Consider the following 27,405-nt stretch of genomic DNA (forward strand, 5'->3'; position numbering starts at 1 on the left):
TACCTAAACTATGAGCACAAGTGCAGAGGTGCACCTGTTGAAATCAACTTGCAGGATCCAGCCCAGAAGGACCTAGACTGAGGACAAATAACTGCAGATGCAAAACTGCACTGACAAAAACTGGGATTCAGTTAAGGCTTTGAAAATTTGGTGCTTAACTTTTTTTCAAACGATTAACAATCATTCTGACATTTAGAAGACTGAAGATTCATTCAATTTTTCTAAATACTAAGAACCTGAATACTTAGTAAAATACTGTTTTGAGATGGATTTTCACAACTGCTTTTGTTTGTTTCCCAGAAGGTGACCAGGTGCATGGATCCTAAAGCGCTATTTAATTAGCTCGTAAAGTAAAATTCAGAATCTGTTACATAAGTCATGCTAGTTCTAGGGAATAAATAGCACACAGCAGCTAATCTACACAGCCTTTTGGCCATGTGTACCATTTCTCATAGTGTTGGAGGATCTTGACTGCACTGTACACTCCTAATGTTCAAAGATAAAATTGATTAAATTTATGTTGGTCACATGCAACAGTCAGAACTAACACTTCTTAAATGAGCAACAGTTAACATGCCCTAAAGTGTTAGAGTCTTTGCATCTTTGTTAGTTTCCTTTTTTGGGTCAATTACTCTGAGAATAACAAAAACAATCTTTTTCTATTTATTTTTAGTTCAGAATTTCAAACTACATCTCTCCATGACATAGAGAGAGAACATCAGTTTAAAATGTTTACAAATGCAAAATTGCAAGAGATGCAAAATTTAGTTGACGTGCAAATTTGTGTTTTAAACAGCTTGTCAAACATGTTTCCTGGTATGGTTATAAAATCAATTTTATAAATATTTACTGCAATAATTCTGTGGGTGTCTGTTCTTCCCTGGTGCACATTCAGAATTCCCTTTAGTAAGAATTTAGTAACAGTGACCAATGGTGAGGGTATTTCCTAACAGTTACTGAAGGACATCATAATCAACAAGAAAGCAGCCTTTCCTTCAGTGTTCCACTAACACTTTTACTTCCATCTGAAGAGCACAAAGCCATTTACAAACATTAATGAAATAAGCATTACCAATTTAGTGAGGTAGGTAAGCAGAAGTATCCCAGTTTTACAGATAGGATACTAAAGTCCTGACCAAGGATTGCCAGCAACCTAGAAATCACACTTCTGTCTGAAGTTTCTGATATTTCCCATTCTACCTTATTACAACTGACAGATCTGAGGAAAAACCAATCTGTTTTCACTTTAAGATTATGCATTTGACAATATTTTGTGTACAGTCAGTTTCTCCATTTCCCATTTTACTGTAAGAAAGACACACAACAGAAAAGAACTTGGTAAAGATCATACAAACTTCTTCTGAACGAGCCAAACATGCAACCTAGATGTCATGCTTTATGCACCTGACCATCTTTCTTCTTTGTCTTAGGTTTGTATTAGGAGAACAGGCCCAATTTATAATAAAAATGAGTAATATTTAGTAATCACTTTTTAAATAGGTTAATCCTCTGAAAAGGATATTTATTTTTTAAAAGTGCACTTTCGTTAGCTGGAAGAGCTAATTAACAGCACATACTGAAATCACCCTGACCCTATCAAAAAGTTACTAGTTATACTGATGTAAAATATTAAATATCTCTGATCCTGTTGAACTTTCAGATTCAGATCACATATTATTACTCTAATGTAATTCTATATTAAAAAGGAGTATAAGATTTAATATAAAGGTAAGCGAGTAACTGACTTTCCACAGTCAAATAAGACATAATAAAAAATGCTCTCATGAAGCAATAGCCATATAATTATAAAAAGAGGAGGTATGGGAAAAATAAGTTAGTTATTCAACTGCACTTCTTATCACTTCTACTTTTGAAGTGTATTAATCCTAATTATAATTGCAATATATATCCTAATACTGAACACCTTGATATAGGAAAGGATTAAATTCCTCATGGTGTTTTACATAAATTATTTTGAAGGACTGACTGCAGATTCACAAAATACAGGTAAAAAGTAGGTGCTAAGAAATCATCTCACCTTCATAATTTCAATACATCTCTATGTTAAACTAGCATACCTATAAATATTCCAGTGCTGGGCTACCCTGAGCAGAAATTGCTTGCCGTACCTAGTGTTTGGCAAGGGGATACAAACTTCTATGCCATCTCATATGTGGAGTGTTCCATTTATAGTTCAGTTGTGTACTCATCCATTTTCTGTCATTTCACAAATTAGTTTGTCCTCAAAATAGAATAGTAAATCCATTTTTTAGAATTCAAGTATTCCAATTTTAGAATTCAAAATCCCCAGTTTACACAGGCCATGGTGAGCAATTTTTATTGCTCAACAATTGTGGATTTATTATTGGATTGAAGGTGTGCATATAGAGCCCTATCTTGCTCCTATTGAAATCGACAGTCAATCTCATACAAAGGAACAGAATGGGGCCCATATCATCAACTCTTTAAGTAAATCTCCTCACCCCAAAACAACAAAAAAGCTTTAGATTTTTTTGAAATTTTCACTGTTTTGTAATTTAAATTCAAATATTCAAAACCAGATGCAATAAATCCTTCACATGTTATTTTGTAACCATATTTTGATTTTTTCAAAGTTTATGTCCATCCATCGTATATTTTCTTCAATGGTTTCTACAGCTTGTTGGACACAGCGGAGCTGTGAACTTTTTTCATCCAGAGAATTGAAGAATTCTTTCACCTATCAGAAAAAAATAGAATAAACAGTTGATGCATGATTAAGAAGCAATGAAGTCTAGTAACTAGTGCACAAGTTTAATGGCAAAAAACTCCAGGTTTCCAGTTTTGTGACCTATGGTAAGTCTCTTAACTACTGTGACTGTCTACATGACAGCAGTTTTTTAAAAAACTTCACACCATTGGTAAAACCAGAGCTCTGCCACACTGAGGCACCTAGTGTTGACAAGGCAGCTAAAACAACAGCAACCATTTTTTAATACCATCTCCATTAAACAAGCTCAGAGCAGCGGCAGCAGTGTAAGCAACAGTGGATCATTTTTTGAAACTTTTTTTAATCCCAACCTACAGCAAAGTCAACAGGAGGCTGGGAGCTCAGCATGGAAACCCCGTGGTAGCTCTCAGCCCTGGTGTTCCCCACATCACACCCCCATTGCAGTGAAGGAGCCCTGTTGTCAGACCTTCCTCAGCCAATGACTACTTCTCAGCTAGTGTTTTTGAGGGAGAGTCCCAACCATCAAGGGGAAAGATAGTCTGTGGTACAAGTTAGTGTTAATGACCGACAAATGCTACCAGAGGTCACTATAAAACTTTCCCTATTATTGAGATGTGAGAAGTCATGCTTTGCAGAGTTACTGGGGGAAAAGTTATATTGTCATTTATTGAATATATTCATGTTTGTTTGAAAACATGACCTCTGCTTGATCCTACAGTAAAATCATGTTGAAGGCCATGTGTCATCTGCTGCAAGCAAGACCTAAATTCTGCAGCAAGTTCCTTGGATTCTATAGCAGCTTAGTGGGGAAGCTCCATTTAGATTTAAAGCGGAGGCTTTCAATGAAGATTACAACTAACAATATAATCAATACAGTAACAGTGCCCACATTTTGCACTGGGCCTCAGGTTTTCATCTGAAAAGTGGCAATAGAACTTCCCAAGCTCACAGGAATGTTGTGAAGATACTGTACATATTAATGCTTGTGAGGTACTGAGATACTACGATGAGCACCATAGCAGAGTGTATAAATAAAATTGGCCAGGCTAAACTTGATAGAAGTGGTACGGAAATGACAAGCCTTCCTATTGCCACTTTTCAGATGAAAATCTGAGACCCAGAGACATGAAGGAGACACAAGAACTCTGTGTCAGAGCAGGCAACAGACACCTGACGCTCACCCAGTGTTATAACCCACAGGGCCCTTCTTTCCCTTGCTCTTGGCACATACTGCTATGCTCAGGGTCCTCAAAGCCACAACTTGTATAGCATTTGTATAGCTTCAGGGGAGCTACAGTACTACTTCAATGTTTACTAACTTCCAGTATTTACATGATCCTTAGGCTTAATCCCAGGTTATGCTTATCATCTTCATAAAACCATTTCTGCACATAAAACAGACTCTGATGTTTCCAAAGGAGTCTAAGGAAGTTAGTCATCCAGCTCCCTTAGGCAACTCAGAAAACCTCAGCCAGAATGCAAGATCTGACAGTAAGACACTTCACCTCTGCAAGCTGTTCCCTCGTAGAATATTGATTTGTCACTCCAATTACCATGTGGGCTAGAGAAGCTGAGCCAAGTTCAAACCTAGCAAAAAAGCCAAAAACCAATTACCAAAGATTTATGAAATGGATGATTTTATTTAAAACAGAGAAATAGATGTCAAATATAGCTAGCATAAGGGTCTGAGGAAAACAATCTGTGCAACTTACTTTTGTACAAGTTTATTCCAGTTTTCCTTCAAAAATGTCCATGCTAGATGATAGCCAGATGGGTTTTTAGCAACAAACACGATGATATGTGGAAGATCCTGGGTTTTTACTACATCACCAAGCAAACTTTGATCCATTATCCTAAAAAAACCCAGTGAGGATGGAAATGGAAAAGGTAACTAGACTGTTAGGCAGAGATGACGAATGGGTTACATTGTTAAAACTGCACTTCTCAATACCTTGGCTAATCATTATAACTGTCTTACTTTCAATTTTACTTTTTTAAGATAAAATTTGCTTTAGCAAAAGACTTCTGAGCCACTGCATCACCCTAGTCCCATGAAGTTCATGAAAGTTATTAAGATTATCTCCATTTCAGGAAATCTAGAATAAAACCAACATAATGCTTTGAACTTTAACAGCACCTTTCATCTCAGGATCTCAACATTAATGTGAACCTTAGTTGTCCTGAGAGAGAGAAAAGTATCATCCCCTTTTTGCAGATAGGGAAACTGAGGCATTCATAAAAAAAAACTGAGTGCCTCTTGGTAGCATCAATGCACAATTAAATGACTTGCTCAGTTTCACAATGCAAATCAGTGACAGAAATGGTATCAGTAACATTTCTAAATGTTCCTTTCCTCCCATGATGCTAAAAGGAGAGAGGGCATGGAGCTGCGGCTGGAGCTTTCTCAAAACACTGAGGGACAATGTTTTTAAGAGTCAAGCCCCCTTGCATACATAATATATATATACACACTGCAATTACAGTAACTTTACATGTAAAAGGTAATCAAGTGCCTAAATAGTCACTTGTTTCTGCCTTTCTCCAATTGACAGCTGAAAATGTAAACGTGTGTATGCACCAGCCTCTGGTGTCAACTTTTAAATTGCAACATCCCCTTGGCATTTCATAATACTGTACATTGAAGATGCTAGAAAAGTGCTCACTGCTGTAGTTCATATGTCAACCAAGTATGGTTCCTCCCTCTCCACTCCTATATAAACACTTCCTTCATAAAACAGTAAATTACTCACCACTGAAGTTTGTCCTTATTTCTGCTAATACTGAGAGCAACTTCAATCTGATTTCTCTCAGTGTTGAACCAAGGCAGCCTGTATTTACTAAAAAGGAAGTCCCAACCTTCGATTGTCTGGGCTCCAACAGCATATACTGCAGTTTTAACATCATTGGGCAAACTGCAATAAATTGGACACCAAGTTACACTCTGCTTCATATTTCCATTATGATAGATACTTCCATTCTGATTCACCACCCCATTACCCCAGTTTTACACCAGGAATCATTCTGGTGTAACAAAAGGGTGAATTAGGCCTTTAATTTTGATCTGTCTGTCCCTATTAGGGATTCCTAAGTGTTGCCAGAGGAGGAGTTTGCCTTCAGTCTAAAAGTATCCTGGTATTTACTGTTAGTAAGACTCAGTAGGCAGCACACGCTACTTTGAACTTAGAAGACCCAGGTTCAAGCCTCATTCCAGAGCAGATCCTGTTTTGCCAAGGAAGAGTTTTATTAAGAAATATTAGTCATTCAGAGATGTTTAAATAGTAGTCTTGTTACCTATGTAAGAGTTACACATCCTATGTCACTTTCTTAAAGAGGTGTCCTGGTCAACAAGCCCTCTCCCAAAGATGAATGGCAAAAGTTTTTTTAAAAAATTGGGCTTGTTTCATTATTTGGGTGTTTTTCACATTGGAAATATCAGGAATGCTGGTTTTGCTAGATGACCTGCTGGTGGTATCTCAGCATGTTTACTGTGAACTCAGACTCGTTAAATTAAGAGGTGGAGAAACTGAATCTTTAACAAAGATGGCCTGTATCCAAAATGTTAGTGAGTAGCAGGTGATCTGAAAGTATATAGTGTAAAATAAAACCCTTCAGACCTTCTTTCTCCATCATAAAAAAGCAAAACAAAGGGGCACAACTCTAATTTCCATTTTCCCTTTCACCTTTAGTAAATCAAGTTCCAAAGTACAAGGTGGTGTATGAGCTATCAATGAATACACAATAGCTATCAAGTCCAGAGGGAATTGGGAGACTGTGAGATGAGAAAGTTCCTGAAAGGGCTGGAGTATGGGCAGCTGCTTTATTACTAGATCAGTTCACCAATACTAAATCAAAAGGGAAAACATTAATTCATCCTTCACCTCTACTGAATTTACTATGAAAACAGACCGTAAAGTTCCATTGGATTCCTTCCATTTCATAAAATATTCTTCTGCTTTGTCCACACACGGTTGGTATTTGCGCGCACACGCAAACAGGAGTAGGGAACTGCGAAGCATTCTCTCGGACACTGAGCCCTCATCATTCCAGGACTGTTTGTCAATTAGGTCTTTAAACAGATTGACTATGTACCCCTAAAACAATTTAATAATAAAAAGATTATATTTAACACACAAGTATAAATACTGCCTCTTCAAATGCATTACTTCTGCTGTTGTTGGCACTGGTAATTTAAATCAACATCTAAACCACTTATCTTTGGTTAAATCCTCAAATAAATCTTCAAATCCATGTCACTTTTAAAATATTTTCATTTAACAAATTTTACCAACATTTAGCAAAAACTAACTTAGCTGCTCACGTCTTTTTCTGAAAATCAGGTTTTTGTGCCATACCAACCATCAGTTATTTTAATGCATCAGTTTTAAATATAATGGGATGACCAGTAGTTTCAGTGTTCAACTACTTCACCAACTATTACCATGATCCTATAAACAGACCGATATGGACAGACCTCTGTGCAGCCACCATTTAATTGTCCCCTCTCTGTACATGCAAACTGACAGCCCCCCCAATACAAAAGCAGCCCAAATATAGTAGGCATCTCCATGGATGTAAAGATTCACCCATGTGAATCTGATTACAGGATTGGGGCCTACACTCCATGGGACCTAGTGCATTCAACTCCGTGCTCTGTGTAAAATTAGTGGGCCAAATCCATCCCTGGTGTAATTCCAGTGCAGCCAGTGCTATTCCAGGAGTGAATTTGGTTCAGTAAAGTTAACTCAGCAAATTCTGGAACAAGCGAATTAGAAAGAAATCACATCTTTCCCAAATAATATAAATCATCATTGCTAGAGCATCACCTTCTAGTGTATAATTATAATACCAAACAATACTTCAAGCTATTGCATCTCAACATTCTGCAAGGAATTGCTCTGGACGTTCTACCTATCTCATTTTCTCCAGAACTATACTTAGAGAAAAGAATAAGATTTTTAACACCCCCATTTTTTGTAAACACACATTTCTTGCTTATTTTACAATCTTCTAATTTCACAGCCCTCGCCTTCCTGCCTGAGTTGAGAGCAGGGTCTGGAAGTACTAATCTGACAATAAACAGAGCAGAGTAGCCCGACAGACAGAACAGTCTTGTAGTTAAGGATAGGACTCTACAGATCTAGACTCTGCCTGTGCCTCAGTTCCCCATCTGTAAAATGGGGATAACACTTTCCTACTGGGGTGCTGTGAGGATAGAGGCATTAAAGTTTGTGAAGGGCTCAGATACTGCTGTGTTGGGGCTATAATAGTCTTTAGATACATAGCAGAGGCAGCAGTCTTGGTAGGATACCTGTGGTCACGAGGAGGACCACTGCACTTGGACTGATTGTGTATTTGCCTGCCAGCTACATACCACATACAGAGAAAAGCGAATTGAACAGTGGCTGCTCCAAAAGAGATAAAACTGCCAGGATCTTGCTACATCTCTGGCAGCTGCCGGTTTCTCTGAACTGCCAGGATATTGGAACAACAGAAAAATGCAGCCACCAGGGAAAGGAACTTACTCCTGGCAGCAGTCCCACCCCAGAGATTCTCAGGCTGGCAGTCAAAGGCTCATCTTCTCTTTCCCACCTTTTTGTCTGTTTATCTGCAGTTGACATTTCATCTTGTCAAGTGCCTGCTCCCTCTGTTCTCCCTTATTGCCCCTGGAAAAATAAGCCTTTTCTCCTCTTGTGAGAGGGAGAAAGCAGTAAGGACTGATGGGGCTCCCAGCATAACCTCTGGTAGAACACTGCTGCCGGGTCACAGTTCTACACATCACCATGCTGGCAACTTCCCCACCTACTCCCTGCCTTCAGCCAGGAAATGAATACAGAACCAGAGGCTATAAAGGAAAAAATATGACTGAAAAATAAAGAGTTTAAATTTGGGTTTAAAATAAAATAAAAACACTCCACTCTACTGGCTTGCTACCAATAACTGTATTTTTAAAGGTGTGCTTACAGGGTATAGCCACTATTTTAGTGGTAGCCAGTTTTAGGTGCTTTCCGTCTTACCTTTAACTGATTTTCTACATCATCCATGTCCCTTTTCTCCATGAGCTTGTACATAGGAATCAGCTCATTCATACCTTGGAATACAGGCATAATTTGGGATTCATATTTCAAATACAAAGATAAATCAAGAGCTTTAGAAATTGATAGTTTTCCAATACTGAGAGAGAAAAAGAGAGGGAGAGAGAGAACATTATAAATAAAATTAAATGAGCTAATTTCTACTCAATTCCTTTAGAATCCTGAAGTTATCATCACACAAATGGAAAAGTCTAGAAACAAACTCCTGAAAGACAAATGTGGATGACAAACTACACAAGACATGAAACCTTCTGGTATCTGATACAGCAGGCGGTGAAGATTAACATGAATTAATGGGTTATAATGGAAGGGACTAAAATCAGTCCCCGATCTAGCTGGAAACCTGGGAGAGTTGGCAGGTGTTTGCGGTTTTTGTTCGTTTGTCTGTTTTGCAGTGGTGGTGGTGGTAGTATGATTGCAGTCCCCTGGACGACAGTACTGCATGAACTAGATGCGAGGAGCATTTTCCACCACACACCCACTTTCCTTCCAATACATCAGCAGCAATGAGAAAAGGGGATATGGCTTATCCAATTCCACCTTCTCCCTCCCCATATTCAAGCATGGGGTGTGGGGGCGGGGGAGGCTGTTTAGCTGTGCTACAGAACAGAATGTGAGCCTGGAAGTGCTACTGATCTTTAGTGTTGCAGGAGTGCATTCCCAGTGAAAACTCCCCTTTCATAAGCTTCTGTAAGAGACAAATTTAGTAGGCCCCAACTCTGGGTATTGCCTACATGTATCCGAAACAAGGGAAGGACTATAAAAGCATCCTCATGCGCTCAAAAGTGGGACTATGGTGAGCTCATAGGTACGGGCTGGAGACATATTCTCTGCCTGGAAAGGCTTGCAACCTCTTTAGAAAATGGTGTAACTGTGAAAAGGGTTAAAAGAAGATACATGTTCATGTATCTATGTACTGTTGTATATTAATGCATGGTTAGCATCAGTAGAAAGTCCCTTGCATGGGTACAATTCTGTACAATTCTTCTGCTGCCTGGAATAGCTTTTTCAGGTCACTAAGTGTGTGGGGTGTTTGTGTTCTCAGACTTTCTACAGTTTGTTGAGGTTACTGTCAAGTGTGAATTGAGATAAAGTAGCATGTCAATTAAAGGCAGCTTAGTTATCACATTTTGGAGAAAAATATTTGGAGCTTGCAAAAGAGGGTAAAGACTCAGCCTACAAAAGCTCTTGAAATCCTTGCATGGCCATGCCAAACACTTGACCTGCAACAGGAAATGGTTCAGTATCTAAGGTAGTGGTCGCATACAGGCCCCTCCAGAGTGCAAAGTGAGCTTAAGTGATGGGGTTGTGAAAAGTGAACCACTGCCCATAAGGGACTGATTTAAGACACCAAATCTTAGGTTTAATTGAAAATCTAATTCTAATCCTAATTTTCAAAAGGCAGCAGATCAGTGCTGCTGGAATCCACTGATTTACACAGTATCACAGACAGTTTTTTGATTATAATGGTTATGTTCTCAGGGTCAGTGTACGTTCTCAGTTACATGACTCCCCTGAAGTCAATGGAGACATTCCAGATTTGCATTGCTGTAAACAAGATCAGAATCTGACCCCATCTCTGTTTAAAGAATTTAATAACAAATTATACAAGAGTAAATGTTTTCTGCTTTAGTGATACACAATATTAATTGTCTCATTTGCCTTTTTAAGACTCACACAGTGTGCCTTACCTCACAAGCTGGAATACATTGTTAATGAGACTCGCTCTATCATTGCTGCTAATTGCTGTATGGTTTTCTTTTAAAAGGCTAATCAGAGCATCCCATCCATCATCTTCATAGTGCACAATGTAATAACCATTCATTCCCAGATTGAATTTTATCCATTCTACCTCTTCTGGGAGGATGAGGACATCTGCAAACAAAATAAATTATAACTCCATTCTCTCTTTATTGATTCAAACACTATTTGATAAGACGACCATGTAATGGATGAAGAGCTCAGCACTTGCCATTTCATACATTACATTTGGACAAAAAATAATCCTCATACATAGCTAATGCTGGTCTTGGTCTCTTTTTCAGTAAAAGGAAGAGATGCTATAATCTCTGAATACGTTAAGAGATACAGCTCAGTAAGATTGTTATAGGAGTCTGTCAACATTTTCACTACAAAACTCAATTTTTCCAGCAGGTTATATCTAATTCAGCTGTTTTATATCTCATCTGCCAAAAGCTGGCATTCTCTTGTCCTCATGAACCATTCTTTTTTAAAAGCAATATTGAAATTAGATCGGTGATAACAAAAATAAAAGGCAGACTGCCAGTTTCATTCCCTGCCCCCTCAAATAGCTGTAGAGCTTAAATGGCTAAACTTAGCAAGCACTGTAATTAATCCTTCAAATAGACTGATCACTTTAAAGGAAGTTACCTGTTTTAGTTGTCAGCAAAAATCTTTGCACTGTGTCAGATTTACTAGTAATGTACGTTAATGGAACATGCCACAAGTACCTATTGCAAAGTAAAAATGGTTATTTTAGTGACAGAATATTTAATTGCAATAGCTACTCTAGAGAAGGTTGGACCTATGTTTGAGTAGTGAGCTACACTGCTATGTTGGGGACAAAGATTTGGACGTGACTGACTCTGGAACACTTCTTGGGAGTATGTGGAGGTGAGATTCATGGTGTAGGGAGACTTACGCAGACTTCATTACTCTCATGGCTGAGACAAAATGTGGCCATCCTCTTGCTACAGTACCCTACCTCAATCTCAATTTACAAGAAGATTACCCTAGAAAGCCCAGATATAAGACACTTTTATTTCTATGGACTTATTATAATGGAGCTCAGTTATAGCTTATTAACACTATACCAGTTTTCAAATAAGCAATGCCAAATTGTAATTTTTGTTCCTTTAAGAACAGCAAAAGCAGTTACTACTATGCAGAATAGATTGTCACTAGTGGATTTTCCAGTGTGCCTAGACTATGACGGAGAGCATAATTTACTCATTTTCTATTACCCTGTTGATGGAGAAGAATCTGATCCCTTCATATAGTGCTCTTGATGCAGATGGACAGTCTTTCCTTTTACTGTGACAGTTACTAGTGGAAAACCCTTTTGTAATGTCCAAGTGTTCATCATTGTCGTCACATCAAGAATCTCTCTCCTGGTCCAGTGCTGATTTATATGAGGAAAAACAAAATACATAAGAACAGAGTGAGGATGAAATATACTGGAAAGGAAGCAGAGACGAGTGAGTGGCAACCTCATAAGAGCTACCAACTGTTGATAATCGAAAAAACAAGTTTACAGGACTTACACAGTGAAGTTTGGATTGGGGTCTGGGATATCATTGTGACTCTTTCACCTTATGGTGGACAGAATAACCTTTTAATCCTTATATGGCTGTTACTGCTATTAATCATAAGTGCACAATCAGTACTGGGCTCTTTAGGGGATAGATTTTTGTTCCATCTCAGGTTTTTGTTCAAGCAAGCATGTATTTAACAGGTAAAACCCAAGGAAAATTTTTAACAGTAATATAAAGTCCAGGCTTCCAGCAGTATCCAATAAACTTATATTCGCACAAGTAGGGTTCTGAGCACAATAGGCTCACACTCTCAGGAAGGGAGTATACTAATTTTAAACATGATGAAAACTGAAGAATTAAATGTTAGTATATAGTAACACAGCATATTTATAACTAGCAATAAGTAGGAAAATAGAAGCTTACTGCACTTGAAGATGTTTGTTGGTTTCTGGTGCAAAAGCCATCACCTTGTAGTTGGCTTTCCTCAGTGTCACCCGCAGGACAAGTCTGAAAAAATTAAATATTATTTCCCTTTAATTTTACAATTATGAATAATTAATGCAGCTTAACGTGATTAATCTGTTCAGTAATATATTAGGTTGGATGGTGGTTATTCACAGGGAGATACTTGGGTACAACCCCCTGTGACGTTGCACTCCATATCTTTTATAAAAAGAACAGGAGTACTTGTGGCACCTTAGAAACTAACAAATTTATTTGAGCATAAACTTTCGTGGGCTACAACCCACTTCTTCGGATGCATAGCTTATGCTCAAATAAATTTGTTAGTCTTTAAGGTGCCACAAGTATTCCTGTTCTTTTTGCGGATACAGACTAACACGGCTGCTACTCTGAAACCTGTCATATCTTTTATGGAAATATGCTTATGAGTGTAAATATAATGTAACTGGAATACAGTTTATGCAAAAGGTCTCTTGTAAGGTATCACTGCAAAGCGTATAATCTACTGAATGTGTTCATCCTATTTGTATGAATGTATCATTCTTGTATCTGAAGCTAGAAATATGAAGTTTTACTCTGAAGTCCTATTGTAACTATGCAAAGTGTGGGCCATTAATGGTGGCTTGGAATCTTGATGGTTCCCATTAACTAGGACAATTGGTTGTAAATGACTCTGTTTACTTGTAAGCCTTCCTGTATAGTGGGTGCCAGCCAGTGGGTAATGAAGTCTCACAGGACATGTGATCATGTCACCTGGTACTGGAATCCATCTTAAACCTGGTGCTTTGCCATGTAGAAGGAGGGGTTGGGATCCAAAGACGCAAAAGATCCCCGCCTTGTGCCAAAGCTATAAAAGGGGGTGAAACAGAACAAAGGTGGCTGCCAGTCATGAGAAATCCCTGAGTTACCACCTGAGCTGGAACTAACAAGGTCTGTACCAGGGGAAAGGATTGGGCCCAGTCTAAGAAGGAGTCTAGTCTGTGAAATAAGCTTATTGGAACATCTCTGAGGGTGTGATTTACCGGTATTCAGTTTCTTAAATGTATTAGGCTTAGACTTGCATGTTTTGTTTTATTTTGCTTGGTAACTTACTTTGTTCTGTCTGTTATTACTTGAAACCACTTAAATCCTACTTTTTATACTGAATAAAATCACTTTTGTTTATTATTAAACCCAGAGTAAGAGATTAATACCTGGAGGAGCAAACAGCTGTGCATATCTCTCTAACAGTGTTATAGAGGGCGGACAATTTATGAGTTTACCCTGTATAAGCTTTATACAAAACAAAACGGATTTATTTGGGGTTTGGATCCCATTGGGAGCTGGGTGTCTGGGTGCTGGAGATAGGAAATCTGCTGAGCAGTTTTGGTTAAAGTCTGCAGCTTTGAGGGTGTGGTTCAGACCCTGGGTCTGTGTTGCAGCAAAGAAGCATGTCTGGTTCAACAAGATAGCGTTCTGGAATGGCAGGGAAAACGGGCTCAGAGGTAGTTTCAGCACGTCAAGTGACAGTCCCAAGGGTGTCTCTGTGACCAAACCCATCACCCCCACCCCCCAAGAAATACTTGCATATGCCAGACTGTTCCATAAATCTTCATTTTTTGTATTCTGATAGCTGTACTTCCGCAGATATTGTACAAGACCAGCTTTAAACACATCTGCATTCAAGTAATCCCTTAACATATTTAGAATACAAGCTCCCTGCAAAGGAAGCGATAAATATTTTACAAAACTAATCTTTAGATCAGGGGCAGGCAAACTTTTTGGCATGAGGGCCGCATCGGGTTTTGTAAATTGTATATAGGGCCAGTTAAGGGAGGGGGTCATGGCCCTGCCCCCACCTCCTATCTGCACTCCCACCCCCAGGACCCCTGCCCCATCCAACCCCCCCGTTCCCTGATGGCCCCCCCAGAACCCCTGCCCCATCCACACACACCCGCTCCCTGTCCCCTGACCACCCCCAGGCTCCTGCCAACCCATCCAACCCCTCCTCTCATTCCTGACAGCCCCCCAGGACCCCTGCCCCATCCAACCTTCCCTTCTCCCTGTCCCCTGACTGCCCCCAGAACCCCTGCCCCGATTGCCCCCTGTCAGCCCATCAAACCCCCGCTACTTCCTGACTGCCCCCCCAGGACCCTTGCCCCCATTCTAAGCATGCTTCATGAACAATATTCACTGAAACAAAAGTGTAAGGAAAAATAGTTACATATATCTCTACCCCGATATAACGCTGTCCTCTTGAGCCAAAAAATCTTATAAGTGAAACTGCGTTATATCAAGCTTGCTTTGATCCCCCGGAGTGCGCAGCCCTGCCCCCCTGGAGCACTGCTTTACCACATTATATTCAAATTTGTGTTATATCATGCTGCATTATATCGGGGTAGAGGTGTAATTTACCTTTTCATAGGAAACATCATCGAACATTTCTTGAATTTGAGCTGGATCTTCCACAGGAGTAGACACAGGATGTGAGGAATTTAATGCATCCACCTCCATGGCATCAAAACACTTGCCTAAAAAATAATCTTCCTAATAGGAGAAAAAATGTTTTTTTTATTCAAGGACTATTGAATACAGATGTAACAGCAAACCAAATTGAAGATGAAAATATTTGCACTTGAAATATGTTTTAGATTTCTTCCATGTGATTTTCAGACCGTATAAAGAAAACAAAAGCATCTTCTTTTTAGAATATTTAGAAAAAATATTCTAAATATTTTAAATATTCTTTTTATTCCAGCACTTGCAGTAAATGCATTATTTTAAAACAAAATACATCTCATTTAGAGATTGCAATCACCCATTATAAAGCTATTGCAATGTGCAAAATGCTGCACAGACTTATTAACATAAATTGATGTCAGTGAAACTACTTATATGAGTAAAACTGAACAAATGGGGCTTATCCTAAAGCCCAGGAAAGTCAATGGAAAGACTCCCACTGATTTTACTGGGTTTTGGATCAGGCCCAAACGTCTTTGTAGAAACGCACCCAAAGTAGCGATCTCTGGTGAAATGAGAATGTGAAATCATCTACATTCAGACATTCCAAAAGGGTGATGAGTCTTTCTAAGATACAACACACCGGCTTGGTCCACACTATAGACTTATGCCAATACAACTACGTTGCTCAAGGGAAAATCCACACCCCTGAGCGACGCAGTTATAACAACCGAACCTCCAGGGTAGACAACATGATGTCGACGAGAAGACTTCTCCCATTGACATAGCTAACGCCTCTCGGGGAAGTGGATTAACTTCGCCAACAGGAGAAACTCTCCCGACGGCATAAGTAGTGTCTTCACTAAGTGCTACAGTGGTGCAGCTGTGCTGCTGCAATGCTGTATGTGTCGCCCAGCTTCACTGCAATCAGAATAATCTGTAATCAGCTTTGATCATCTGTATTTAGACAATGTTATAATTTCTTTGTAATCCTTAAAAGATGATTAACCTAATTACTCTAAATTAATTATTAAAAAATATATAAAAACAACAACATTAGCTCACGGCAAATCTGTGTGCTGCCCAATAAGCTTACCATTGCAAATCATCAATAAATTACTCTCAGCCATTTTAAAATATGGTTTAAAATAAATAAAAAAGGGAAAGTAATTAACACTTACAACTTTCAGATCTGGATGAGTAATACTGACTGACACATACTCCATAAACTTTGCAAATCCTTCATTTAGCCAAAGATCATTCCACCATTCCATGGTAACTAGGTTTCCAAACCACTGAAAAAAAATATTGCTCATAATTTGTCAGCCTTGTCTTAAGTTGACTAGTTAATTCACTCACTAATTTATGCAGACCCAGGAGAGAAAGGTTTGGGAGTTTATGGGGCAGTGTGAAAGATCCCTAGCATGAGTTTACCACCCACTCCACCCATCAATTCTGTAATGTGTTCCTGTGGCGTGGGTCCTCATGCCCACCTATGGGCTCAAGAAGCGTCCAAATCAGTCATCCCAGTAGGCACTTTGTTTTCACTCTTCTTATTGCTGTGTAAATTTTAAATACTTTTCTTATTCTTTGTTCATTTTGTCATTCTCTAACAGAGGACAAAGACGAGTTAAACACAATATAATGGTCTATGATAAATGGACTTTAACCTGATTTAGGGCTTCCTTATCAAACGTGGCTCTAATATAAAACAGTATTAAAATGTATCCAAGAAATTACACTTTTACACCCACAAGTTTCTTATGAGTAACACAGTTAAAATACTCTGGAGAAAATAAAAATGATGCAATCATGTTAGCCCAGTAAATAATATAAAATCAAGTTACAGATGATTCAGAACCTTTTAGTCTCAAAAGCCAATCTATTTCAAAAGTTTCTAATAAGTTTAACAACTTGTTTTCAATGTATAATTTTTTCTCAAATATCTAGGATGACTTGATATTGTACTACATTGCCAATAAAACCAAACCAACAAACATTTAGATCCCATCGTATTCCCCTAACCATTACCTGATGAGCCAGCTCATGGGCTATTATCATAGTAATCCAAAGTTTAGCCGACGCCGAGGACTTTTCAGGGTCATATAGCAGAGAAGATTCCCTGTATGTGGTCAGTCCCCAGTTTTCCATAGCTCCAGACTGAAAATCAGGAATAGCAGCAAGATCTAAAAATAAATAATAATATCTCACTTATCTGTGTGATCTCTCTCTCACCCTCACCCATTTAACACAGTATCAAACACATTTTTATTAAAATTAAGAGAAATAGTTTTCATTAGTTTCAGTAGTTCAAGTGCAGATTTTATATATTTTGAAGTGATATGAAGTATAACTTGACAGACTATTCTGGATAGCACAACACAAGATGCATGTCACAAAATCCGTGGCAAGTAATGACAGCACAGGGCAGAAACTGGTTAACTTTATTCTGGATCTTCTATTGTGCAAGACAGAGAAGGAGCTACTCTACGTAGGAAACTAGGTATTTTGGAACAGTTTTTTGTTAACAGTTTCCTTTACCTGATACTGGGTGGGAAAAACTCCCATCAACTTAAATGAAAAAGATAGGCCAATGCTGAGGGGTTTTTTGAAAATCTTACTGAGCGTATGGAATCATTACTGCTTACATTTTAGGGAATAGGTATTTCATCCATTTTTCTACAATTTTAATTTATTTTTTAAACATAAGACCATTTTTTCAACAAAGCAAGACACTCCAGGATGTGTGTTGTGTGGCCATGTAGGTATTTCTGAAGTGGTTGGAGTGCTTGGCCTTGGCTCTCATATCTAACAATGAGCCTGAAGTGTGACACTATGAGAGCATGGCTGCCACCCACTCATGTTTCACTGGTTAGTCGAAATTCAGCCAGGTGTGGAGAGACTATGCTACGACCCCCATATAACATTAGCTCCACTGTAAAGATGTGTAAAGGTGCCTTAAGCAGAGCAGTGGCAAAGTGGGAAAAGGACTCTGCAATCCTTACTTGTCACAGAGGGGATCTCAGCAGCCACATCCATATAGGCCAGTTTGGAGAGTGATAGTAGGGACAAGTCTGGAGGAGGGCGATAGGATCTAAGGTCACATGGATCCAGTGGCTCTATTCCTCGAGCAAGTATCACAGACAAGGTAGTAGCATCTCACTGACTGGAGTGATGGTTGCAGGGATAGGGGCTGCTGTTACCTGTTAGCTCTGTGTTCTTGGGGAACCAGGACACAGTATCTAACCTGTCTGACTCACGAAGGACCCCCCTCCCCCAGCCTCTGCTTGAACCAGAAGAAAGACTTACAAAAAGCAATGAAAAGTCAGTGGGAGACACACATAAACCCCTCCGGACAAGAGTGACAGAATTAAGGCAACTCCCCGAGCCTCATTTGCATTGAAGATGGAACAGGGAGGCATCTCCATTAGCATACAGAATGGAGAACAGAGATTCCAAGGCAAGAACTGCACTGAACTCTGGGACCAGAAAAGCAGGGAAGCACTGCATGATGGGGGATCTCTGCTCCAGATGTTAATGCACCCACCACAGCACACACCAGCTCAGCAGTTATCAGACCAATTCTAGTAATAAATCTTTTATTGGCATCCAAAATACTGATGCTGCCTAATTGCATTGTGAGCTCCCTCGAAGAAACACTGCCCATAGCCAGGAATGATCAGTTCCTATCGTCTAGCCTGAACGAAACAACTTTGGTATATTCCCTTGAGCCATCAGTTTACCCATAAACAAATCTAGTGTTCTCCCTTGAACCATTGTTGTTTCCCTACAAAAAACCCCTACCCATGCTCAAGTAAGTGTCTGATGCCTGGATCCAAAATCTGCATCAGTTCCCTTGGGACTTCATCTTCTCCTAACTGATTGTGCTGGGGGCTCTGCCTGTCTCCAGCACTCTGGACCTTCAACTATCACCACCACCTGGGAACCCCGACTGGTTCAAGCTTCACGGAGTGGTGAGAACCCAACTCTCTCTCTCTCTGTTTTTTTTTTTCTACTCTAGGTATAGTTTCTAACCCAGACTTACATGATCAGGTATAGTTTTCTAAACCTGACGTTTGTAATCTAAGCTAGATTTAATATTGTAACTGTTTTGTTTGTTTGGCTCTCCTTGTACGGTTATTACCTGGCAATAAGTAACTTTTATGGTTAAGTTGGTTGCTTCCCTTCCTCCCGCTCTCTCTCTTCTGTGTTTTTGGCTTCCCCATTTGCTCTGCAGCAACGCTCCTCTTACCTAAGCTAAAGATCCCTGCAGTGCCCAAAAATCCTGTGGGGTTTTCTCATCAAGTGGGTTACTACCCGAATAATTGTAACGTGAAAGTGGCGATAGGGACGTGCTGAACCTGTGGCATATGAGGCTGGCAGCTTGGAAGTGCTGCTCGACCCGGCCTGCTGAGTTCAGGGACATATAAGGGGAGTGCTGATTGACGTGTGTGTGTGTGTGTGTGTGTGTGTGTGTGTGTGTGTGTGTGTGTGTGTGTGTGTGTGTGTGTGTGTGTGTGTGTGTGTGTGTGTGTGTGTGTGTGAGAGAGAGAGAGAGAGAGAGAGAGAGAGAGAGAGAGAGAGATTCTGGGGCTCGAGGAACCCAGCCCTGGGGAACCTAGGTCCTGCAGGATAGCTCCATTGGGAGGGAACTTGCAGAATGGAGAAGTAGAGCTCCATATGAAAACACAAGTGGTACACTGATAGAATTACAGAACACCACCACCAAGAAGAGTAACCCTAATAAATGAGCATACCCCAAAGTAATGGGCAAATCTGGTAACACTGCATTATGACCCCATACCATGGCCCAGATTAGAGACTGGTTCAACCCTTATAAAGTCAGAGATTACTAAAAAACCCAAGTGGCGGAAACGTTTTCAGGTAGTATTTTTCACACATTAATTTTCTCTACCTGAAATATCAACCAACAGTGCTGGCAAGGAGGCAGCATACAATATGTTACATTATAAATATGTTAATATTTTCACAGGCTATGTGATATCATGGAAACACAAAGGGCCAAGTGCTCCCTCCCCTACTCAAAATGAATGCCCAAGTCTATGCAAGACAGTTCTGGAAAAGTCAGGAGGCACTGAGGAACATGGTCACCGCCTGTTGCAAACTTGACCCTATCTTACAAACTATATTACATGATTTGTGTTCTATTAAACTCAACTTAATAAGGAACTTAAATAGAATGAATGATAAAACACTTGCCTTGTTTGGGTAAGGGATATGGAATGCTGAAGTAATTCTCATAGAAGTCTAAAAGTTTCACTGCTGCATCCAAGGCATAATCAGCTTGGTTGATCTTATCTGGTACAGTATATACAGATATCTAAAATACACAAGCATGGAAGGTTTGTGAATACAAATATAAGTAGTTTTAGAATAGAAACTGATTTGTTCTCTGCCTTGTTTATTTCAATTATCGTCAAAAAATATGAGCACAATTAGCTGCTTGATGCTGCTTCCTTGCCTCAGAGGTATCCTATAATTTGTAAGAAAAGCATCAAAGCCAGGAATGTGTTTTTTAAAACTGAATTTAGATTCAGTCCCTTTTATTTATTCACCAAACAGGTACAATTGCAGTGCAGGTTTCCCCACTTTACCCAAGCAAACTCAACCCTTTTTTGAAGGGACCAGAGATGAGAGCACACAAACAGATTTTAAAAGTAAAACTACTAAAAATCATAATTCAAATAGTCCATCTAATTAAAAACACATTACTTTCTTCTCGCTCAATCCCATAGCAGCTACAGACATGTAAATATAGTTAACCAAGACCTTTAGAATTAAACCATTTGCAATTTTTATTGTTCCTATCACACAGCAAGATTGTAGAAAATGAGACAAATTTACCTTAATTCCACTGGTGGTCATCTTGCTGACTGATTTAAAATCCGAAACAATAAAGGCCACTAGATAAGTGCTCATCTTTACACTAACATCAAAATGGTCTTCAACTAGCCAATTAGCAACACTCACAGATTTCACCTAAAATTAGAGCACAACTTTTGTCACACAATAATTCTATGAGCTGGAACACCAGAAGGTTTGTAAAGTTTTTTTTTAAATTTCATCACTATTATTTAAAGAGTCACCGAATAAAATAAAACAAAACTAAACTAAAGGAAAACCCACCCTTTTGTATGAACTTTTTCTTATCTAGCCTGATACTTAAAACTGAACGAAATTAGAGAAATAATTTCTTAATTCTTTTTCCATTTGCTTTGTACATTTGATAGTACCTTGCTGTCTGCTGTACAGTCAATTGGTTTGTCCTGTGGCTGCATAAAAGAGCCAAACAGGGAAGAGGAAAACAGTTTAAAAAGACACAGTGAACTCAAAATCTTTTTTAAGTTGACATTCAAAATTTCTAATTTCTGAAAGAGAACCCTCTATATAATATGTTCTTTTAATTTTTTTTTAATTGGCTTTTTTTTTTTACTGTTCCCCTATTTGTATTTATAAGGGTCTCTTCAGCAAATAAGAAATTGACAATACAGAGGAAACAGTGAAACCTACTAGACACAAAGTGCTATCCAATGCACAGGCCAACAAACTAAAAAGAATTTTTTCTTTCTAACGGTTTTCAGTTGTAGATGCTACTTGTAGTTATAACACACATAAAATTTTCAAACAAATGTGATTTTTCAAGTTGACTCTGTCTCTTAAAAAAAAAAAAAAAAGCAAAAGCAACCTTTAGTAGATGCTCAGGAGTACATTTCAGTATGAAGATGTAGTTGCATAACTCCCTGCATAGTTAATACATGTCACACTGCATCATGCTATTTATCCCTTCCTCCAAACTCCCTTGAAGGTTAATTTTTAAAGTCTAGATGGTCCAAGTTTCATGTACAAAATATGGAATTATGGGCTAGATCCTACAGGTCCTGAATGCTCCCAACTTCCATTGCCTCCCATGGGAGCGAGGATGCTCATCATCTCACAGGACTATCCCCTAAATATGAACTTTAAAACAGCCAACAATTCAATGTTAGAACTACTAGAAATAACAGTACACATTTGAGCATCGAAGTAAAACAGTTTAATATCAAAGTGAATTGCTCTTGCTTGGATATTCTGCTCTGCTTTAACTTTTTCTTAAACTAAACAATTCTAAAATGTAACATTAGAAATATCCACGTACTATTGGCATATTAGATAGTGCAAGATGCTTTGGTTCTCTCCTAATCTTAATGGAAAATCTGGCTTTGAAGGATGGTTCATCAAAACATGGGAAAGCCATGCGAGCAGCTGTTGGCTCAAACTGTGTTGATGCAAGTACCCTGTAATTAAACAATGGGAAATAAAAAAAATCTACATCTGAAACATGCCAATACATTGCAGTATCAATACAGAACAAGCATCTCTCTTGTGCAAGTCAAAAAGGTAAATTTGATGTTCACTTTGTAACTAGGTACTTATATGGCCCCCATTTCGGCAGTATCTGAACAATTCACAATACCCCTTTATCAGGCCAAGAAGTACTACCCCCATTTTATAGATGGGAAACTGAGGTAGGAGACTAAGTAACCTGCCCAAGATCACACAGGAAAATGTGGCAAAGCTGAGAATAGAACCTGGCCTCTTGAGTCCCATAGCACTCTAACCAGACGACCATTCTTCCTTGCATCAAAATTTCCAGTAGTATCAATAGGAGTTCTTGTGCATTAAGGACCACTGAATTTGGTTCATGATGACAAAATTCAATTCCTTTCCGAAAGGACTGAAAGTCCCAACAAGTTAAATACTGGAATATGATTCGGTACAAATTCAATTCTCTATAACAAAGCATAAGTCTCAGTGAAGAAAGCAGAGGCGCTAAAAGAGAAATTAGAAACTAAATGAGAATAAAATCTAAAAGCAGCAATTTAGCACGGTTATACCTAAAAAGTCAAGTATAGTTCACTCTTCAGAAACAAATGTTAATTGAAAAGATGATTACCTCACTTCTCCTTCCTGGGTTCTATAGGTGCTTTTATAAAAGCCGTGGAAACTCTCTGACAGATTTGCAGAATATTCAATGCTAACAGTGTAGTTTTGTCCAACATGCAGTGGAAAAGCTGCCCGGAGGGCAATCTGCTCAAATGGTGGGTATTCCAAAACCATCACTTCTTCTTCGGTGTGACGATTTCCCATTCTCCTTTGGATGGTAGCCCTGGTAATTTGCAGGTGTTTGCTGTGCAGGATGACTGAACTAGTTTGTTGGTTTACTGTAATCTCTATTTTGGCAAATCCAGTAAAAGTTAGAGTTGTAAGATTAGGATGGAGGAGAAGATCATAATGCACTGGGATGACATGCTTGGGAAGCCTCATTTTATCCCAAGGAAACGGTTTGCTTCCATTGCCAGACACTGCATCAGCTGTCTCCCTGTTCTTGCTATTGTGGTCATTATTCACAGAAACGGCAACATTTAAAATACATATCGTCATCATCATCATCAACATGAGAGAGGATTTATCTGCAAATGGCAGAGTAGAGAATAAGGCTGCCATTCTTGCCTTGCTTATGTTGATTTCCACATACGATAATCTAAAAAAGAAATATTTGTAAAACACAGTTAGTATTAAAGATTTTTCTTTGTGGTAAATGTCATGGACATCACCAATGAGTACTGCCTATGATCTAAAAAAATACAGTAAGACCCTCATGCTGCAATCAAATCCACATGGGCAGACCCTTGACCTGTGTGGAGCCCAAATGACTTCTGGCACAGAATCACAGAAGCTTTGGGTTGGAAGAGACATGGGTCCAATAGCAGGATCAGGCCTAAATTATCTTCATATTCTGTAACCATCTGTGTCTATTTCCATTAGCAAAGAGATTTATACACTTTTTCTTGCCATGATCCTTCCATTCCTCTTAATTTAAAATGTCGCTGAAGGCAAACCTTTCAGGCTGTCAGTAAGCTTTGATATTTTTAAAGCCACAGTATACTCACTGGTTATAAATAAATAGGAACAAGTTTTAATTGCAATGTTATTTACTGGGAGAGAATATAAACACATAAAACCACAAAACATTATACAAAAAACAAAAGTAACAGAAGAAAATGCAATTCTTATCCCTGACATACAGCCCCTGAAAGGAGCAAATCAAAGGGAATGAAGATACTTTTAAGGTTTTTGATAGAAAAGAGATCAGTAGCTTGATAATTTAGCAGGCTCATGCCAAGCAGTTTCTTCCGGAAACAGCTGATCTCTCTCCTGCAGAGAAGGCAAAACATCTTGAAAATAACAAGGCTATTCAAGAAGTCCATAATGGTGTTGCACAAGAATGCCAATGTCAAGTAGAGGAGGATAAAGTGAACTTCCATTTTATTCTGTTAGTTGTATATGAAAAATATTAATGTCCTGCCTGACTATCTGTGAGAAGGCCATTCCTGGCATGAGTCTGACATCTGCACAGTTTATTTTCAGGGCATGGTGGAAAAACAATGTTTTGTGGGTTTTAAGATCTGTAGCGGTGCAGAGTTGTGAAGCAGGTGATGTTGGGGGGCTCAGGTGAGTGTGCTGGGGCACTGTTTGGCAGTGGGGGTGTAATGTTGGGGGGCTCAGGTGACTGTGCTGGGGCACTGTTTGGCAGTGGGGGTGTAATGTTGGGGTGCTCAGGTGACTGTGCTGGGGCACTGTTTGGGCGTGGGGGTGTAATGTTGGGGGGCTCAGGTGAGTGTGCTGGGGCACTGTTTGGCCGTGGGGGTGTAATGTTGGGGGGCTCAGGTGAGTGTGCTGGGGCACTGTTTGGCCGTGGGGGTGTAATGTTGGGGGGCTCCGGTGACTGTGCTGGGGCACTGTTTGGCCGTGGGGGTGTAATGTTGGGGGGCTCAGGTGACTGTGCTGGGGCACTGTTTGGCCGTGGGGATGTAATGTTGGGGTGCTCAGGTGAGTGTGCTGGGGCACTGTTTGGCCGTGGGGGTGTAATGTTGGGGGGCTCCGGTGACTGTGCTGGGGCACTGTTTGGCCGTGGGAGTGCTCAGGGGGCAGTGGTGGGGCGCTCGGGGGGATTGCGCGGGGCTCGGGGCGCTCTCTGGGAGCGGACGCTGCAGCGCGGGCTGGGCCGCAGGAGAGGCGGTGTCAGGGCGGCGGGCCGTGCAGCCCCCTCAGCGACACGCTGCCCCGGCTGCTGCCCGCCTTTGGCGGTAAAATGCGGCTCGGCCCCCTCCCGCGCCCCGCCGCCCCCGCAGTGGGGGGACCGGGACCCCTCCCCCCCGCACTCTGGGCCCGGGTCTCGTGCTCCCCCGCCCCGGGGGGCGAGGCGGCTCTGCTGGCGCCGCGCTCCCCCCGCAGCGCGGGCCCTGAACTACCCGGTTCGCGACCTGCTCCGCGGAGGCCGGGGCTGGGTGAGCGGCGCCGGTACCTGCTGCCGGGCCCAGCGGGATGGAGGAACCGCCGCCGCTGCCTGCTTTAGCTGCGCCTCGGAGAGTGAAAGTGAAAGCGGAGGTGCCTCTGGGGCCTTTCCAGTTCTTCCGTCCCCCAGGCTCTGTTTTGGGGCTCCCCCACATCCCCCGCCCTCCTGGACTGGCCCCAGCAGGAAGGCGGTTTGGGCGACCCTACAATAACATAGTCCCCTGCCACCGAAAGACAGCCACAGGGAGAAGCCCGATCCTGCGGGATGCTGAGCCCTGAGTTCCTGGAGCACCCACAGGCGCCCATGTGGCTCGGGGGTGCCAACAAAACAGCGAGTCCAATGTTGGCTCCCAGCGTCTGTGGACGACTGAGAGCAGGGGCGGCTCTAGACATTTCGCCGCCCCAAGCACAGCAGCATGCTGCGGGGGGCGCTCTGCCGGTCACCGGTCCGCGGCTCCGGTGGACCTCCTGCAGGCGCACCTGCAGAGGGTCCACCGGAGCCGCGGGACCAGCAGACCCTCCGCAGGCATGTCACCGAAGGCAGCCTGCCTGCCGCCCGACCGGCAGAGCACCCCCCGCGACATGCCGCCCCAAGCACCCGCACTTGGTGTGCTGGGGCCTGGAGCTGCCCCTGAGTGAGTCAACCACTGGCCAACACCGATCAGACCACGTAGGCTGTGGCTGTGGCATTGGCCACACTGGGAGTACCAGCTTTAGACTCTAATACACATTAGCTGATTGTGGTTGACCCCTAGGGTGGGAGCCTATTGTCTAGGTTAGTTGCAACGTTCTCTTTAAAACTGTGTTCACCATTATATTTTAATGCATGGCCTATTTTCCTAGAGTAGCCCTGAGTTCTTTGGGAGCAAGGGCCACTCTATTCAGTAACACTAAGAAATAATTTTGGTCTTGTAATACTAAAAGAAAGAGTGTTTGGAGGCTGTACAACTAAGATATAATTATAACAGCCTGCATCATTTACACCTGTGGTTCCACTTTATTTCCACCACTTTTTTTTTCAGTGACTTAAGGATTCCAAAAGTGCAACCTATAGAGAGCTGAGATATAGCCCTGGTCTACACACAGCCCCTGGTTCGAACTAGGGTACGCGAATTCAGCTACGTGAATAACGTAGCTGAATTTGAACTACCCTAGTTCGAATGACTTACCGTCCAGACGCCGCGGAAGCGAACTCCGCGGCTCCAAGGTCGACTCCGGCAACTCCTCCTGCCGCGGTGGAGTACCGGAGTCGACCGCGGCGCTTCCGGAGTTCGAACTATCGCGTCTAGATCAGACGCGATAGTTCGAACTCCGAGAAGTCGAACTCGCCGCGTCGACCCGGCGGGTAAGTATAGACGTGGCCATAGTGTATGATCTTCTGCAGCCATTCTGTTCATTGTGGGATAGACTGTTCCTCACCCCTATACCTGGCTGTCTAGATTCCATCTCTCAGAGCAGAGGCAAGATCATAGGGGCCTAATTCTCCCTCTTCTCTCCATGAGCAAATGGCCAGGGGGGACAGAGCTGGTCAAGCATGAGGGAGTGAAGTAACTTCCTTTCCCTTCAAGACCTGCACACCTCAGCAAGTTAGACACTGAGGAATTGTAACTGAAAAATGACTAGGAACAAAAAATTTGTTCTTTGACTACTTTGTAGTTTACAGTCATGGTAGTTAATGCATGTTGAAACTTGATAAGCAATTATAATGTAAATAAGTCCCCTGATTCAAATATTTTTCCTGGTGCTCCTCCTGGGACACTGCAGGTAGGCACTTGTCTCTTACACAGCTCTGAGCAGAAAGGCCCAATCTAGCCCTCTGCCTCAGACAGACCAATGCTAATGATTCTAACAATGCCAAACCCCAAAGTCTGCTCTCTTTCTACATCTTGTGGAGCCTTCATCCTTGTCTATATGAGAAAGTTATACCAGTGTAACCAAATTAGTTTAGAAACAGGTTTATTTAAATAGATGCAACCCATGTATGTGGATACTTTGAGTTTTCAGTCTTAACTTTAGAATGCCTTATATCAAATTAGCATAAAAAAGGAACAGAACCAATTTAAGCTAAATC

The 27,405-nt window shown here is 40.8% G+C and overlaps 2 protein-coding genes across 3 annotated transcripts in view; one reads left to right on the top strand and one right to left on the bottom strand.

Annotated features, from left to right (window-relative positions):
• ERAP1 (endoplasmic reticulum aminopeptidase 1) lies at positions 1-25,477 on the bottom strand. Its single transcript, XM_045022480.1, has 19 exons — positions 25,345-25,477; positions 22,933-23,520; positions 22,135-22,273; positions 20,844-20,978; positions 20,199-20,319; positions 17,010-17,164; positions 16,160-16,273; positions 14,934-15,065; positions 14,106-14,237; positions 12,501-12,584; positions 11,787-11,944; positions 11,194-11,273; positions 10,494-10,677; positions 8,725-8,881; positions 6,617-6,801; positions 5,461-5,622; positions 4,423-4,563; positions 4,216-4,297; positions 1-2,719 (listed from the first exon to the last, which is right to left on the bottom strand). The coding sequence occupies exons 2-19, from the start codon at positions 23,481-23,483 to the stop codon at positions 2,576-2,578; spliced, it is 2,856 nt and encodes a 951-aa protein (XP_044878415.1). The 5' UTR covers positions 23,484-23,520; positions 25,345-25,477; the 3' UTR covers positions 1-2,575.
• The window catches only part of LOC123373429 (endoplasmic reticulum aminopeptidase 2-like), a 47,293-nt gene continuing 38,824 nt past the window's right edge, over positions 18,937-27,405 (top strand). Inside the window, exon 1 of one of the 2 annotated variants that reach the window (XM_045022486.1) lies at positions 18,937-18,952. The gene's annotated coding sequence lies outside the window, so the exon portion shown is untranslated. Of the gene's footprint in view, positions 18,953-24,181; positions 24,313-27,405 lie in introns of those variants that run through there. The other variant, XM_045022485.1, reaches the window with a different exon arrangement.

The sequence above is a fragment of the Mauremys mutica genome, chromosome 6 (genome assembly GCF_020497125.1).
Source record: "Mauremys mutica isolate MM-2020 ecotype Southern chromosome 6, ASM2049712v1, whole genome shotgun sequence".
Classification (NCBI taxonomy): Eukaryota; Metazoa; Chordata; order Testudines; family Geoemydidae; genus Mauremys; species Mauremys mutica.